We start from the raw sequence: 17,333 nt of genomic DNA, 5'->3' as shown, positions 1-17,333 counted from the left end.
TTTTGTTGAGGTTTTATTGCAGAAAGTGTGCAGGGCAATGTGATCATAAACCATACTGCAATGTAAATCAGAGATAAGAACTGCCCCACTAAAAGCAGACATGATATTCTGTTGATCGGTTTAAATTGTTGTTTAAAAAGTTTTTACAGCTTTTGCCGTGTAGTAAAATCATTATTATGGATGTTATCATAATTTTTAAATGTGAATGTTAAATCTCTATTAGGTTAAATACAAATATTACAGGCTATACTTCTATAAAACTGATGTAAAACAATTTAAAAAAAAATCTATAGCAGCTTAAAGTGTAACAGAGAGGGGATGAGAAACCCTGATTTTTAAAAGATATAAATTAGTAACATAATTTGATATCATATGGAATTGAATTTATATGGATTAATATGTTACAGGACCAGGATAACAACAGGGCAGGAGTCCATGTGGCTGTCCCAGAGTCTGCACCAGCTTCATCGCAGGAACCTCTGTGAGAAACACGAGACATCAACATAAACAAGTTAAAGACACAGATGTAAACCTGCATTTTGAACAGGCCCCCTGTTTGAAATACACACATACATTTAGCGGGTCACGGGAGCACAGCAAGTGTGTATGTCAACACAAGTGGTGGGGTTGACCACAACAAAGGAGGCCATTTAACAGAGGGGAGTGAAGCATGCTGGGTAATTAAAAGGGAGGGTAGATGAGGGGGCATTATGTGGTTAGATTTCCTGGACAACACCACACATTGTCTGCTGGAGACAAAGCCATTGTTGTGTGAGGGGACAAGCTTGTAGGACTGTGGGTATGTGGTGTGTGTATGTGTGTGTGTTAGTGTGTTAGTGTGTGTGGTGGGTGCTCATATTTGGTCATCTTGGGAAAATGTATTTGTCATTTTAAAATGCTGTAAACAGTCATCATACAATTCTCCCACTGTTAAAAACATGCAACTCTCTTACACTTCTTTCAATTTTCACATAAAAAAACTTGTCATGTAAAGCCTACTGTAAATGAAATGCTACAACTGTCATGTGATCAGTGATGACATCATATCGATTCGTTTTAAATAAAGACAGTCAGTTAAGACCTCGGTGGAGACAAAAGGACAACAAGGTGTGTCAAGTTATAACAGATACCATTTTGCTGCTGTGTGTTGAGGATCATTAGTACTCATTAGTGACATGTCATTTTATTCATTCATGACAATCAATTCACTTGAATCATGTGAGCAGGTATGCCCTCTAGTATATGAATAATTCCACACTAAAGTAGGTGAGATAACTTTTACATCTATTGCTCCCTCTGCCTGAGACCTACTGCAATTACATTCAAAATAACTCCAATAAATGGTGCTGAAACTGTTTTCTCTTTAGAATACATATGTTAGTCTCATTCATTTATTTGTCAGTTTTGTGTTTGGTATTCCTACTTATTTCATAGCTCTAAGCTTCTTTTCAAAGTGTTTCCTGGATGTGACAATAAAGCAGATGATAATCATTTGCTACTGTGGTTCTTCCTATGTCAACTTAAAGAGAATGATCGTTCCATTAAGCTCAGCACTGATAGGCTGAAGTTTGAACAGGAGATGTTCATGGTGTGATGATTTTAATCAGTGATGTCAGCTGTATCATATAACACCTGATTAAGCCTTTTTTTTGCACAACTTCTGCTGATACGAGATTAATATATTAGCAGCCTTAAGTCCAACTAATAGAACTAGTTTCACCACATAGTGCATGTTGCAGCAGGTCCAGCAGACAACAACACATCTGATCACTCTCTGATGAGTCATCTAAAGTCTTGTGATATTGTATATTATTCTTATTGTCAGACATAGACATGATCTCAATTGCTGTCAGAAGTATGAAAAACAATTCTCAGTAGTGCACTAGTGGAAATATTTACTTTTTATCTGTGTTTGTTAAACTCCAGCTGTCTAAGAATTTTAGGAAATGACTGAAAACATATACTAGAACAATGTAACTATACTATGTACTTGTGAGCTATTTTGAAAGACAAAGCAAACACAGCAAACAATTAAAAAAAAAAGAAGAATCTAATGTCCAATGGTAAATAAATAATCAATAAATATTTCTTTGGGTTTAAATTTCTGTCTCTGGGCATTTTTGCATTTATTTGATAGTGGATAGCATAGAGGCGGACAGGAAACAGGGAGAGAGAGAGGGGGGAATGACCTGACCTGACCTGAACTTTGTCTCTAATGTCACTGTTATTGTTTAGTTTTTTCTGGAAACTTCAGGGAAATTATACACAAAGTCACAACACTAAACCTTGTATCCTTATTTAGACATAATCACCATCTTTTCTGATATTTACCTGCACAATAAAAGCAGCCAACCCAGTCAGCATGGCTAGCAGTGCCACGCGGCGCAATCTGCCCACGTTGACCTGCTTGAGCAGCAAGAATCGAGCCCAGCCCAGCTTCTTGGCGGTGTGAGGCGGGTAACGCATGCTGTTCACTCCTTCCATCTTCAGCTGCTTGATCAGACAGCTGCGCAGGTGGCTGAGCTGGTCGAAGCTGTGCCGGCCGTGGTAGCAGCCCATACCGCTGTTTCCTGAGGAACGGGTGGGGGGGAATAAGTGTGTGTCAGTAAGGAGGATAAATAGTGTAGCTGCAGGTGAATTGAACATTAAATCACTCACCAACTCCTCCGAAGGGCAGAGCGCTGACAGTGAAGTGGACCAGACAGTCATTAGCCAGCAGAGCTCCACTGGACGTCTCGGCTATCACTCTTTTGATCAGCTGGTCATCAGACATATATCATAGCATTAAAAACACGTTAAAAACTTGACTGACGTGAAGTGAACACATCTGAAGGTTTTACCTTGTTGTCATGTGAGAAGACGTACACGACCAGTGGCTTCTCTCTCTCGTTAATAAACTGAATGGCTTCTTCTACGCCGCTCACTGTGATGATGGGCAGCAGAGGCCCGAAGATCTCCTCCTTCATCACTTTGGATTCACTCGTCACATCTTTCAACACAGTGGGAGCTGCAACAGGAAGAAGAAGGACAGTGAGAGGACAGGCCAACACTGTTTTATATACAGTAGGAGAGTAAGTTGGCAAGTAAAACAATATCAGTGTTTTCCATGAATGTTGGGGATAAAGATATGATCGACACTTCATAGTATCATGATTCAGCATTGGAGTCTTTTATAACAATGAAGAACCACCATTCAAATCTACAGGTAGTGAGTGTTTGACATCATACCAAAAGAGGCTCCATGCAGATAAAATGAAGTCCTATTCTACTGTGAATTCAACTGATTTTAAATGATGGTTCATGACTGGCACCACATACCGATGTAGCACTGAGATTCATCACTGTCTCCACCCACAGCGACGGTGCTCCCCTCCATGAGAGCCATGACCCTCTTATAGTGCCGCTGGTTGATGATGCGTCCGTAGTCCTCAAAGCTCTTTGGATTATCTGTGTAAAACTCCTGCAAAACATGACATTAAAAATGGATTATTATTTATTATTACTCATGTTCTAGGTTTTACTTGAATGTTTTATGTAGCTTATTTATGGTAATCTTATTGAAATGTTTTTCCTTTACCTTATGCCTTAACATGTCCATGTTAAATTAAGCATATGTGCAACATGCAATCAAATACTGAGAAACCATGTCAACCCTATTATGTTACTGTGTTCACTGCTGTCACTGGGTCTCTTTATGAATGTTGTTTATATGCAGCTGTATTCAGAACCTTTAGCCCAAGACAATTTACAGAGAGAAAGCATGGCAGACTCTCTAAGCTGATGACGAAGTGAACAAAAACAATGGTTATGTGCCAAGTAACAGTTGCTATTAGGACTCTGTAATGAATCACAAAGTAACCCAAGCAGACATTATGACACTGTAAACGACTTAGTTTAGGTTAGATATTTTGTCTTCATGTTCCACACCTGCCTGATGTTTTTTCAGTCGTACAGGCACACTTATAGCTTTGGTCTAGAGCCTGATCAATATATCGATCAGCCGATATTATTGGCTGATATTGGTCTACCACAGATATATCCATATTAGCATATAGGTTGTATATGGAATAAATTATATAGGCTGCATTCAATGTATATTTGATCCTTTTTCTTAATTCAAGTTAAATACATATGTACATGTTTTTTTGTTATATGTTAGTTATAGTTATTTATAATGATTCCATTTCCAGTATAGTTTATTGTTTCAGTGCATTGATGTAATTTTATAAAATTAAGTTTATTGTTAAACTGTAAAATGTCATGCCTTCATTACATATCTTTGTCACAAGTGTAACTACATTTAAGGGATCAATGCAGAACTTGTATATTTATGTATATATTGTTTATATATAAAATTACATTGATATTGATTATTAATATCAACACTGGCCCCAAAAATCCAGCATCAGTTGGGCCCTACTTCAGACAACACAATACAAGCCCAACAATGCTAAGTGTAAATACAGTGGAAAATAGTGGAGTGGCAGATGTAGTAGTGTGTAGTGTATGAGATGAATATGTGAGAGATGGAGAGATGTGGTGTGGCTGAGCTCAGTACAGGCAGGTGTGATGGATGTCAGATTGTTCATTATAAACTACAGTTGGAGCAGCTGCTGGAACTCGTCAACAACCACACTGCTCAGGTTGTGTTTAGCAGCAGTATCTATGTAGTATCCTTGAATGTGTAGAGCAGTCTCCACAGTGCTGACACACTGCAGCTTGTTTCACATGCAGCAGTCTGTTACTTTGAATATCTAAAAGTGTTGTATGTTAAATAAATATTGCTTAACTATGGATATTAGTTAGTGGATATTTCTCACTCATCATAGTCCACATTTTTCAATACAAAAATGAGTAAGAATTCATTATTTAATATGAATTCAATTAAAAAAAGCTTCACTGTGCAGATAGAGAATCTTGTGCACAGGTATATTTAATAACATATTGTTTTATTAAATGTGTAACAGTTAGTGGTGATATTGATTACATGTGATAATTATATTATTCACATGGAAAATATGTAAAAGAAAATTAAAATTGGTGTATATCTGGACATTGTATAAAAACTGTTATATATACACGATAAGTTAACTATTTACCACCTCTAGTTCAGTCCTGTGGAGGGAATTCACCTGGAAACTCATTTTAAGGTATGTCTGACTCCAAACATTAAACGCTTCCAGACCAACAGTCCAGAACACGGACAATGCTGGAGAGGGTGTGGTTGGTAATATGTCTGCAGGCCACTTTCAAATATTCTAGGAGTGCCCTAATATTACTTCATACTAGGTAGATATAATAACTAATAACGGCAATCAGATCAACTATCTGATCTCACTTTCAGCGTCATATCTAGGAAACATACCAGTTGGATTTTCAATGATATCCAGCATTTCACATTATAGTAGATATCTGTTGTGTTTGTTGTGTGTACATATATGTGTTTGTAGAAGTATTGCCAAAAACAATCAAAGTTAAAAAAATAAAATAAAAAAAAAGTTATATACAGTAGTACTGTAGTAGTAATATTGTGTTGTACCTGCTTTACCACTGCAGAGAAAAAATGCATCTTCTTTTCAAACCAATGGTTAAATAAGACCATATTTAGAGAGAGACAACACAAACATCACACACACTGTACTGCCATAGTGACCCCAAACTAAAAGATGCATATTAGACCACACAGCTGCATCTGATAGGATTTTGTCCCATAAAACTTACAAAGGAAGATACATCAAAGATTAAAGGATCACTTCCATTAAATTCAACTAAATCAACATATTTTCTTAGATTCCCAGCATGAAAATAACTGGCATATGTATTCAAAATGTTTTTTTTAAACCAACCTTAATGCTCTTCTTGATCTCCTCCACTACTTGGCTCTGGATGGATGATTCACACAGAATATAGTCTGGAGCGATGCATGTCTGACCGCAGTTAACAAACTTCCCCCACGTGATACGGCTGCATTGGAAAAGAAGATATGAAGTACACCCTGATGTTTTGTAGATAAACTTTTATGTTATATGAATTCCCTTGAATCCCCAAATGTCCTCCAAGCAAACTATTGACGATTTGAAATGTGTGTGGTGGTCATTTACCGGCACGCGACACTGATGTCACAGTTCTTGTCAATGTAGCAGGGGCTCTTCCCTCCCAGCTCCAGCGTTACCGGGGTGAGGTGTTGAGCAGCGGCCTCCATCACCAGTTTACCCACTATGCTACTTCCTGTGTAGAATATGTGGTCAAACCTCTGCTTGAGCAGCTCCTGAGTCTCTGACACTCCACCTGTCACCACAGGGTACAGATCCTAGGAAGGAAGTAGACCCAGCAATTCACACTCACATGTCTGGATAATAGAGTTTACACATCAAAACTAACAAAGAAGAAGGCTTACTTTGTCTAAATACAGAGGGAGAAGTTGCTCCATGACCTTAGCTGAGTGAGAGCTGACTTCAGACGGCTTTATTATTCCTGCATTACCTGAAAGATGAAAGAGAAGATACAGATTAGATCAGATTAGAAGTGTGACAGCAGTTGCTTCATCCATTTCTTTCCTTTTTTAAAGGGAAATCTGTATTTTTTCAACCTGGACCCTATTTTCCCACTTTTCAAACTACTCCTTTAACATGATGATAAGTCTTTCTGTATTATTATTTAAAAATGCCTGTGAATGCCTGTAAGGTGATGAATAACCTGTGTCACACATAGTACACCTATCTACAGATGAATATGGTATATCTGGTACCAGCAGCAATAGCTCCGACCAGCGGCTGCAGGGTGACAGCCCAGGGGTAGTTCCAGGCTCCGATGATGAGCACCACTCCCAGAGGCTCCGGCTGGACGTAAACTTCATCGGCTATGGTGAGCAGGTTCTTCTCTACGGGCCGAGGAGCCGCCCACTCTGACAGATTCTCTATAGCCAGCTTGATCTCTCCCTCCAGTCCAAGAGTCTCAAACAGCTCTGTCCCATGTTCACTCTGAAAGCACATGGAGAGATAATGAGCATAATGAAGCATAATTCAGTTCAGTGTTTATAGTCTTCATAGTCATTTGCTGTATGTTGCGGTTTCATACAGCTATAAACTATACTAAAAATAAAAGCACTTCATAGTGAAACAGTGTTTGTACTTGTACAGCTCAACCTTTATCTTGCACTGACTGACTGTTGGCTGTGTTTGTTATAAAAACATGCATTTCTCTTTAAAGGCCCAGAGCAACATGACAATATTTAATTATGAGAGTGCTGTGTAAACAACAGAAGTAAACTAGATAAGCAACATTAGAAAGCAACTGAACCACCTACAAACACCGCAGAGTAGGACAATATTGCGTTGTGTCTCCTGAGCTGCAAAATCCCCAGAGTTATTTTAATCCAATGTTCAACTGTTCCCTTCCTGGTGTGTTAATAACAGTTATTATAATGAGTCTTAAACTAACTGATGCTGCTCAGATAAGACTGTAAATGATGGAGGGAAAGTGAATGCTGAAACTAAGTTATATATTCCTGTTAAATGTCCTCACACTGCTCAGAGAATGAGTCCAGCTGCTAAAACCTCTCAACATTCCAACATGCTCTCAGCTTGCTGGGACTTGTTGGAACCCTGTGAAGGTTTTTAGACTAACCCACCTTGCCGAGGTCTCTTTTGACCGCGTCTGCGATGTCTCTGCGTCTCTCTGAGATGAAGCGCAGCAGACTCTTCAGCTGGTGGATTCTGTACTCCAGAGGTTTAGTTTTACCCGTCTGGAAGGACTTCCTGGCCCGTTGTACCACCATCTGTTCTCGGGACATCTTCAGTAGAAAATACACATGACAAAATGTCATTTTACACTTTGAATCTCTTTATGGTTGATTTTAAAAAAACAACTAAATTCTACCAAAAGTTAGTCAATTAATGAGTTGTTAACTTGCTCGCATATATTTATATGTGATGGAGGCATGATATCTTACAGTTTAACAATAAACTTTATTGTATAAAATGTTATCATTGCACTGAAATGAATAATAAATAACTATAAATAAAAAATAAATAATACAACAATAACGATTGTATATATTATACCTGTATTAAGGAAAAAGGATCAAATACACATAAAGCACTACCCAACTTTAAAAAATCTGTGAACATCTGACAACATACAAACCATACTGATATACATCTGTTGTATATCGGTCAGGCTCATTTCTAAAATGCTGGACATCTGTTCTAATTCTATTGGAGCTCACATATATTTCCATTAAACTTCCTCAGCCCCACAGACAATAAAATAAAACATAGAAACAAACAAGCAGATAAAGTTGCAACATTCAGTCTCATACAGCAGCTCTCCTGGTTATACAGCCCTCTGCTAACCTCTCACTTTCTGCTATCTTCACACAAACACAAACTATCTTCCTGTGCTGAATAGTAGGAGTCACGCTTGGTTGCTAACACTTGGACACAGCTAGCTGTTGTCCGAATGAACTCAGTGTAGCTTGGTTGCTAACAGCGATACAACATTGCAAACCCGTTGTTACATAGCGAGCAGTAGCAAGTAGCCTACGTAACACATTTACGCTATCAGCTGAGAAGACCAGCTATGCTAAAGAAGTAACGCTTTACCTTGAGCAGTGTCTCCTCCAGTCCTCTTCAATTAAGTGATAACACTTGCTAGTTACACAGTCATAAGGCCCAGAGCCATATAAACATCTCTAAATTGCTCTGATAAAATCGTGCAGCCCAACGGAGTGACAATTGGTCGATAGGCGTGTCAATCAACAAAAAGCGCCAATCGGCTACAGAACACAAACAGCTGATCGCCCTCCTTCACAACATAACAACAATGTAACCTCAGGCTGCAGATCAAAGGCAGCAGTATCTCCAGGAGTTTCTCCATCACTGTCTATTATCAAATATGTTCATGCACACTCTGACACCTTCATAGTTAATATGAATGGTCAAGAAAAAAAAAATAGTAAAGATCCCATCCAGACCAGTTTTAAGATGTAGGCCTACATAAAATACTCTACCTTGAATAATAATTTGTCTTATATATTTTTTCCACACAAAAAAATAATAAAGTATAATTACAGCATCAAAACCCTCCCTCTCCCTCAGTAAAAACCTTCAAATACTTTTCATCTCATAAGTTTAAACTACTGGACACAGGATGCCTCTTACTTCACTGTAAAGTCCATTCTCAGTGTTTGTGCACTGGAGGCTTCAAAATGTAACATCACACTTGTGTAAGTTGCACACTGGACCACGATTGGATTACACACTCTTTGTGATGTCATGTATGATGCTCGTAGGCCCACCCCTTAAAATCCAGTTTTTAAAGAGCACAGAAAACAGCCTTCTAGTGTCAAACTCTGTACATACATCATTCTGGACAATGGAGCCCAAACATTTAACTGTAAGGAATAAGATAAGAAAAGTAAAGAACATATTTTTGAGTGGATTGGGACTTTAAGTATCGCAAACTTTCCTGGTAGAAAGTCATTATCTGCAGTTGGTCAAGTCACTGCAGATATCCTGGTATTCAAAGTCCTTATTTGGCAGTTGTGTGAACATTTGGTTTGTTTGTGTTTCTTATCTTATCTCACCCGGGCTACACTGACACCTTACACATGATATAACATGAAATGTGTGTATTATGAGAGGTTTAAGGGTGGACAGATTGGTTAACATTACACTCACACAACCTATCGTAAGTGGTTTCCAGAATGTGTGACAAATGCTCTCTGAGACATACCTGCTAATATCACAGCTAATGATTGATTGTAGCATTGTGATTATGCTTTATGTATTCTATAAAGACAACTTGAGTGTTAAACCTTGACAAAGTAAAAAGACTATTGCAATGATCTAGACATGATGAGATAATAGCATGAAATTGTCTCATTATTATTACAATTTAATATTGATAATATTTTTGAAATATTTCTAAGATGATAAAAACAAGATTGGACCAGTTTTGTGATGTGCTGCTCAAAGCTTAAATCACTGTGTGTTAAACTAGAAATAATATCAGCCTTATTTATAAAGGTCTATAGTCATTCTGAGGAAGACTAACTGCTCTAAGATTTTAAATGACGTGTGAAGAAGAGCAAGAAAATGATATTTAACCTACTGTTTAGTTAATAGTCATATATTTTACTTTATCAGTTCAGATCTTTTTGGCTGGCTTCTCCACACTTGTGACACTGATGCAGAACAGAGCTTGGAAAAAATAAAAACACAACCAGACATCTTCATTTATTCTCTTTTTTTAATAACAAAGACTGTATTTGAGTTCCATAAAGAACAAAAAGAGAGACACCCCTCAGTGAGAGAAACGAGTATAACATTGACTTTTCTCTTTGAAAAACTGGTGCTTGGAAAGTGTTGCATTTTCAGGGTCAGTTCAGAGAGAGAGAGAGAGAGACAGAGACAGAGAGAGACAGAGAAAGAGAGAGAGGTCATGACTGACAGAGGGGTTCTTCAAAATGCATTCAGATCAAGCTGGAGAGGAGCATAAAACAACAGGGTACATACATTCAAGATTCTAGAGGTTCTACAGGGTAAAATGCAGACTTGGTACCCATGCTTTCTTTAAAAAACAGTCTGTCTTCAGTTACAGTCCACAGACCAAAAAAAATGGTACAGAGCAAAGATTCAGGTGGGATTCTATCAGCTTTATTTGTCCCTCTACACTCTGTGTGCAGTAAAAGGCTTTGTGTGGTTCAGAGTGCTCATGACAAGGACGAGGGAAACTGAAACCCCAGATATGTCTAGAAAAAAAGAACAGTACATCAGAGAAACAGGCCCGGAGACCACCGGATGCCTGTGAATGCATTTATACACATTTTTACACAAAGAGAAAAAAAACAAATGTATTCACACCTGTACAGAGGAGTAGGCCTACGTATGTCTGCTTTCGCAAGAAGAAGGCACCACCTTTTTCCATCATCAACTGTATACTACTGGCCTTAATGCACACCTGGCAAGTGCACGTGTGTATATACACTCATACATACATACAGTACATACACTGCACAGCAGATAACTTGAGGGGAGGCAGAGGGACTAAGTGGAGGCAGTGCAGAGTGTGACCAATCAAGTCTCACTAATGTTTGAGAAATGAGGAAGACGTCTGAAATAAGACGTAACGCTCATTTCAGAAATATTGTGTAAGACCCACTGAATAGATGTGTGTGTTTTGATCTCAACGATGAACAGTCCAGGTACAAAGAGTTCGTTGGAAAGTTTTGGAGCTGCCTTGAGTTTTATTTTATTCTTTGGCACACCCCTGTTGTGCCAAAATAGGTTTTTTTTTTCTTATAGCAAACCCTTGGCAGACATGAAGAAAATGTATCAAATTCATCTATGTACATATAAAGATTTGTGCTCTTTGACTGACAAGCAGGGCACTCGCCCGAAACTCAAACTGTGATCTCACACGCATTCGCTCCCCTCCCGAAAAAAAGGGGAAAAGGAATCATCACATGCACCACATACAAATATATACAAGTTTGCAAACATCAAGTTTTGTTAAAAATGAGCTACAGATACTGACAAACATAAAAAGCTGTAGTATTTTTTTAGTAAAAATCAAACTTATTATAAGGTTACTCATCAAGTAATATAACCATTCAGTTTCAATTTTTACTCCATCATGGTTAAAGCGGACGCCTGATTGGTTGCTCGGCGCTGCAGCGTTGACAGGAGAACGAGGCCGGACGCCGCTGCGGTGGATCAGTTTCTCGGGTTCTGAGCTTTACAGATTATGTGACAATGTGAGCAGAGTGAGACACCATCACCCAAAAATCACCTCAACCTTTTCCTCACTGTGAGCGGCATGATGGACAAGTCACTGCGGGTGCATTACATCCCCATAAAATATGACTAAGAGGAATATGGACCATGTGACAAGCAGCTGTCAGATTCTTCTGTCAGAACTCTGCGTGGAAAGTGCAGATGAATGCTAAATGATCTAATCAAAGCTACCCAGCTCTTTATTTTGACATTATCAGTCATCCTGTCAATGGTAATATATTATTATTAAAATGTTGTAACGGATATTCCATTGATTTAGTATAACACTTTCATAAAGCTGGAGAATTTGCCAAAGACAGATTAAGTAAATAATGGTCAAAAATTAACCACGGGATGCTGATGTCATGACTTTCAGGTCTTAAAATGGATCAAACTCCAACAAACACTGCAGTATCACTACACTTCCCATAATGCAACTCAATACAGCCAGCTATTAGCCCCATACTGCCTGATAATTGCCCATCCAGTTTATAACACAGGCTATCTGTTACAAAAAATGTGCAGTCTGATATAATCATGATGACATCATCAGGGAGGTAATAACCCTGATGACATCATCAGTTATTATTTCAGACTTTAGAGAGCTCATCCAGAGAGCCACAGCATGTGTTTTCACAGGCTCAGTAAGTGCTCCTCGTGACAAGTAAACTGATCTTCATGTGTAAAAGTGGGGAATGTTCCTTTAACTATATGACTTTAAAATCAGTAAGGTAGAAAAAGAGGTTCTGTCAAACATATGAATTCAACTATGACAGTAAAAAACACATCTCTTGTCTGATTGGTTCCTCTGCTTTATGGGAGATGTATGCACTCTTGTAGACTTGTTGATCTCTCACACACACACACACACACACACACACACACACACACACAGGAGCAGGAGTGATTAGAGAGCCTTTCCCTGCCTTCACATTTCTACCTTCAGAACTTGTACACACACACACACACACACACACACACACACACACACACACACAGGAGCAGGAGTGATTAGAGAGCCTTTCCCTGCCTTCACATTTCTACCTTCAGAACTTGTACACACACACACACACACACACACACACACACACACACACACACACACACACACACACACACACACACACACACACACACACACACACACACACACACACACACACACACACACACACACAGTCTCCTCCTCTCAATCCACAATAAAGTGCTTGAGCTAACAACACATGAAAAAAAAACAAATCAATTACAAATCTACAGGTTCCTTTGCTCTCGTGGCTGTCTGTTATTTTAGTTTGTGTAACAGGAGTCTGTGTTTGATTTCAATTTTGTTTCGGAGCATCTAAGTAGGATCTGTTACAGTGAGCGGCCGTAAGCCTTTTGTTAATTTCTTCCATTTCCTTCTACTCCAATACTTGAGGTTTTCAAGACAGGCAGGAGATTAAAAACATCCATGTTCTTCTGAACCAATAAATAAGAACAATAACAACTTAAACACAGAGTAAATAACCAACGATATCACATAGTATGCAGGATTTTAAAAAGATGCACTGCTTCACGCTTCATGGGGAGCTGAAGTCTCTTGAAGCCCACAAGGCTTTCTCATTGTCATAGTCCTGTCCATCCTGTCGATTTTTTCTTCCGGTAAAAAAAAAACATCCTGAACATATATAATGTGTGTGTGTGTGTGTGTGTGTGAATGTGTGTTGATCTGATGGTTTGCCACCATCACGGCATATAAAAAGCACTTAAAAGTGCACGTTTTATGTTCGCATCCGGTTTCAGCCTTTGTTTCTGGATCCGTTGTCATCTTTGGTTGTAAATTTGCGCATCAGTCGCTTGTCACAGTTCAGTCCGTGATGCAGCAAGTTAAACTAACTGATGATAAATACAGATGAAACCTATCAATTGAAAAAAAAAGTGCTTGAACTGCTACAGGAGGGAACAGCAGGATTGTGAGGACTGTAGTCAATAGTCTTAGGACGTGGTCCCTCTCTTTGTGTGTGTGCATGTTATATATGTGTTTGTGTGTGAGTGCATGAGCTGCTACTCATACAGCGTGACAGTGCAGTAGCAGAGGGCTGAGATCCTGCGGTCCACACTGGCCTTATCTGCAGGAGAAAAAAACCCAAAATCAAACAGTGTTAATACAAGTCATCTGCTTTACTCCACATCTAAAAAAAAAGCTCACCTGAATGAGTTTAAATATGTTATTGAAATGCAATCAACTAAATTCAAATTAAATAGCTATCATAAACTTGATGCTAAATTAATATTCAGTCCATATGTCATCATCAAGGCTGTCAATTTACTGACAGGTTCAACAACATTTTTCCTTTTAGATGTTATGATTTTATTGGCATATTTTGCATTTTGACATACAGCTCAGTAAATGTCCTTAACTGCACCCAAGAGTGTGATGTCACATAATATTAAATATCATCTCATGCCACTGATGACAAGAGTTTTTATTTATTTAGCATTTTACTCAATGTAAAAAAACCTGTGTTTGTGTCTGTCTCAGTGCAGTGCTGCTTTGTTAATTGCTGGCAGACACTACATAATTTATTACGCATATGTCTCGTGATTTCTACAAAGAAGAACTTGAAGCTACTTGGTGTCAAAGTCTTCTTGTTATACCTGGGTAACAGTAATTTGATTAATTATATTAATGAATTTGGTGTTCACGAATATAAAACTGTTCACTCACACTTGACCACGTTCTCGATGTCAGTGGGGTCTTGTAGGATCTTGGACAGGCCGTCCAGCAGCATGGCGGCCTTGCTGTAGCGGTAGGCTATGTCCTCAGTCTGCTTGAACATCTCATCCAGAGCTGCTGACTGAACCTAACACACACACACACACACACACAGCATCACATTAGACTGACCAGCATCATGTATATCTTCACTCCAATGAGAGCTTGCTGTGAAAAAGGATTCTTTATGTGTGGTTTGTGTTGATCTGTCCTGCGTGTCTGAGACTCACCATCTCCACAGCGTGATTGTAGATGAGCTTTTCTGCGGTGACGCTGTTGATCTCGTCCACAAATCGCTGCTTATCAGAGAAGAAGTGGTTGAGTTTGTCGGTCAGCCGTCGGCAGAGGGAGATGCAGCTTTTGTAACGCTCGTTCAGATTCTTCACCACTGAGAACACAAGAGGAGAAGGTTTATTATTTCAAAATACATCATGGTAGCTGATGAGCAACAGACTGAGCTCAGTTAAAGTCTGGGTGATGAAGACTGAAGTATCCTCACCTTGTTTGACGGCAGTGGAAGGGTTGAGCTTGGCTGATTTAATCTGAGCCTTGGCCAGATGGAGGGAGGAAGCCAGGAGCTGAGCTGCCTTCATGTAGAGCACCAGCTGCTCCACCTGCCTGTAGGGGGCAGCACAAGCATACTTAATCACATTGCTGGAAAAGCTTCAGCATTGCAGCACCAATGAACAAAAGGCCTCCTGACACTACATCATATATTAACTGTGGAGTTAAACTTAGAGGTAGGAACTTTTTACATCCGGGATCCAAAGGTAGATATACTCTTTGATGATATCACACACACACACACACACACACACACACACACACACACACACACACACACACACACACACACACACACACACACACACACACACACACACACACACACACACACACACCAGGATTAAATAACTGTTTTACTCCCACACTACTGTACAGCCTCACTGGTTCTTTCCTTACCCCCACTCTTTGCTGAGCTGGCTTATCTGGTCAACAACCACACTGTCCTGAGGAGGGTAGAGGGAGGCGGCCGACACGCCGAGCTCCGTCCCCCCAGCTCTGACTGCCGCCATCTCCAGGACGCAGTCGGTGAAGGAGAGCATCATCCGCAGGTGCATCAGGGTGTCTGTGTGCTCCCGCTGTAGCAAGAAACATTCAATGTTAAACACAAAGGAACATTTTAAATACTGATACATCGGTGATTCATGACACACAAAGAAAATGAATGTAAATGATTATATCAGTAACCCCTCCTTACTATCTTACCTCCATGAGGGTTTCCTCAGGTAGCTCGGGGGCTTCAAAGGTGATGAATCCCTCCAAGCTGGGAGGGGAGGTTCCATAGGGGACGTAGCGCAGGCTGCTGGGTGCCCCCTCTGTCCCGGGAATGATCTGCCCACAACCAAAGCCTCCTGGAGGAGAGGAGCCTATGGCCATGCCCGGAGGAGAGCCAACGTAGACCCGACCGCTGGTGGAACACAGGGAGCCAGCCGAGCTGTTGGAACCCACTGAGGAAACAGACGGGTGGTGGGGGAGGGGGCACACAGGTTAACTGAAGGCAAGCAACACATGTTTCTTTGCCCACTGGCTCAGGTGGGAGATCCTTACCTGAGGTGGTGCGTGGTCGGGTTCCCAAGTGGCTGCAGGTAGGTGGAGTGCTGCTGTTGGGCGGTGACCCCACGGTGAAAAGGACGGTGCGGGGACTTGCTGACCCACCCTGAGCCAGAATAGTGGGACCTGCAGGGGCTGTGTCCATGGGTCGCTCTGTGTTCAGGCTGTCAGTGCTGCCCTGATAGGCCTGTCCACCCAGAGTGATTCTGATTGGCTGCTCAGACAGACGGCCTGTACTGACAGACCTGCAGGGAAACCACAGATACATCAAAATGATGTCAAAGAGCAGACATGCTGATGTAACACAGTCAGCCTCACTGGGTGAAATGTCAGGGGCTTCAAACTTATCTAGACTGGGAGATGACCCCAGCTGACTTATGTTAGGAATGAAACCAACGGAGGGGGGATGAAAGAACAGACAATGAAAAGAAAGTGGACAAGACGACCAAGAGCAGGATATAAAATATTGATTATAAATATTGCTTTAAAGTGTGTTTATATGTGGAGGGTGCATTCACTTGCCTGTCTTATAGTAAATAGTTTATTCAAATGAATTAAAATAAAGTATGAGTCAGTTAGAGAATGCATAGAGAGAAGACAAGCTCTTAGAGCAGGACTTTATTATCATCAATTTATTACCATTGTGTTATCGTAATTTGTCAAGCTTGTGTGAAATGAATTTCATCTTGAGACTGGGATTTTGCCTGTTTTCACTTCTGGGACACATGTTTATTACTTTCATCTGCTGTAATTCCCACTGGCACACTAATAAATGAAACTGGAGAGACTGTTTTTTCTTTTTCAAATACCACAAAATAAAGCTCTGCAATTAGGGAGTATTAGTGACTCTAAATATTTTTTACAATAAGCCTACTTCTTCATTCACTTTGTTAAATAAATAACATTTCTAGGAACTCTTGTGTTAAGTCCATTCAAATTCAAAGATTACATTCAGGTTTATTCTACTATAAACTTGTAATCATCTGAACAGAATCATGTCCATCACATTAGAGGCGTACAACTTGACCAAGCCTGATTTTTTAATCAAACAGTGATAGTGGACTTTAATTATCAGTGTGACTTTAGTAAAGGATGATGTTGGGATGGGTGTGACTGACAGCGGGTGGGGAAAAGATGAAAAAAGATGAAAACAATCAGCCTAAGGAAGTTTGTTAAAAGAGATTCCT

At 39.8% G+C, this 17,333-nt stretch overlaps 2 protein-coding genes across 3 annotated transcripts in view; both read right to left on the bottom strand.

Annotated features, from left to right (window-relative positions):
• Positions 1-2: 2 nt before the first annotated feature.
• LOC128360809 (aldehyde dehydrogenase family 3 member A2-like) lies at positions 3-8,717 on the bottom strand. The gene is made up of 11 exons (XM_053321319.1): positions 8,604-8,717; positions 7,631-7,792; positions 6,749-6,980; positions 6,398-6,483; positions 6,102-6,310; positions 5,847-5,964; positions 3,319-3,460; positions 2,841-3,007; positions 2,659-2,758; positions 2,332-2,570; positions 3-479 (listed from the first exon to the last, which is right to left on the bottom strand). The coding sequence occupies exons 2-11, from the start codon at positions 7,790-7,792 to the stop codon at positions 465-467; spliced, it is 1,470 nt and encodes a 489-aa protein (XP_053177294.1). The 5' UTR covers positions 8,604-8,717; the 3' UTR covers positions 3-464.
• Positions 8,718-12,736: 4,019 nt separating this feature from the next.
• ulk2 (unc-51 like autophagy activating kinase 2) overlaps positions 12,737-17,333 on the bottom strand; it is a 36,530-nt gene continuing 31,933 nt past the window's right edge. For both annotated transcript variants that reach the window (XM_053320632.1, XM_053320631.1), the window contains exons 20-26: positions 16,144-16,391; positions 15,802-16,043; positions 15,496-15,674; positions 15,032-15,150; positions 14,763-14,920; positions 14,485-14,620; positions 12,737-13,885 (exon numbers count right to left, since the gene is read on the bottom strand). In XM_053320632.1, coding sequence (XP_053176607.1) covers positions 13,821-13,885; positions 14,485-14,620; positions 14,763-14,920; positions 15,032-15,150; positions 15,496-15,674; positions 15,802-16,043; positions 16,144-16,391 — 1,147 coding nt within the window. In that variant the 3' untranslated portion in view covers positions 12,737-13,820. The remainder of the gene's footprint in view (positions 13,886-14,484; positions 14,621-14,762; positions 14,921-15,031; positions 15,151-15,495; positions 15,675-15,801; positions 16,044-16,143; positions 16,392-17,333) is intronic.

This window comes from Scomber japonicus, chromosome 6 (genome assembly GCF_027409825.1).
Source record: "Scomber japonicus isolate fScoJap1 chromosome 6, fScoJap1.pri, whole genome shotgun sequence".
NCBI lineage: Eukaryota > Metazoa > Chordata > Actinopteri > Scombriformes > Scombridae > Scomber > Scomber japonicus.
The sequence above is the reverse complement of the archived record's forward strand: the minus strand, read 5'-3'. Positions and strand labels throughout refer to the sequence as shown.

Coding starts and splice junctions, on each gene's coding strand:
- LOC128360809 (XM_053321319.1), bottom strand. CDS start 7,792: ATGTCCCGAGAACAGATGGTGGTACAACGGGCCAGGAAGTCCTTCCAG. Junction 5,965..6,101: donor GACATCAGTGTCGCGTGCCG/GTAAATGACCAC, acceptor TTTCCAATGCAG/CCGTATCACGTGGGGGAAGT. Junction 3,461..5,846: donor AGATCAAGAAGAGCATTAAG/GTTGGTTTAAAA, acceptor CATGTTTTGCAG/GAGTTTTACACAGATAATCC.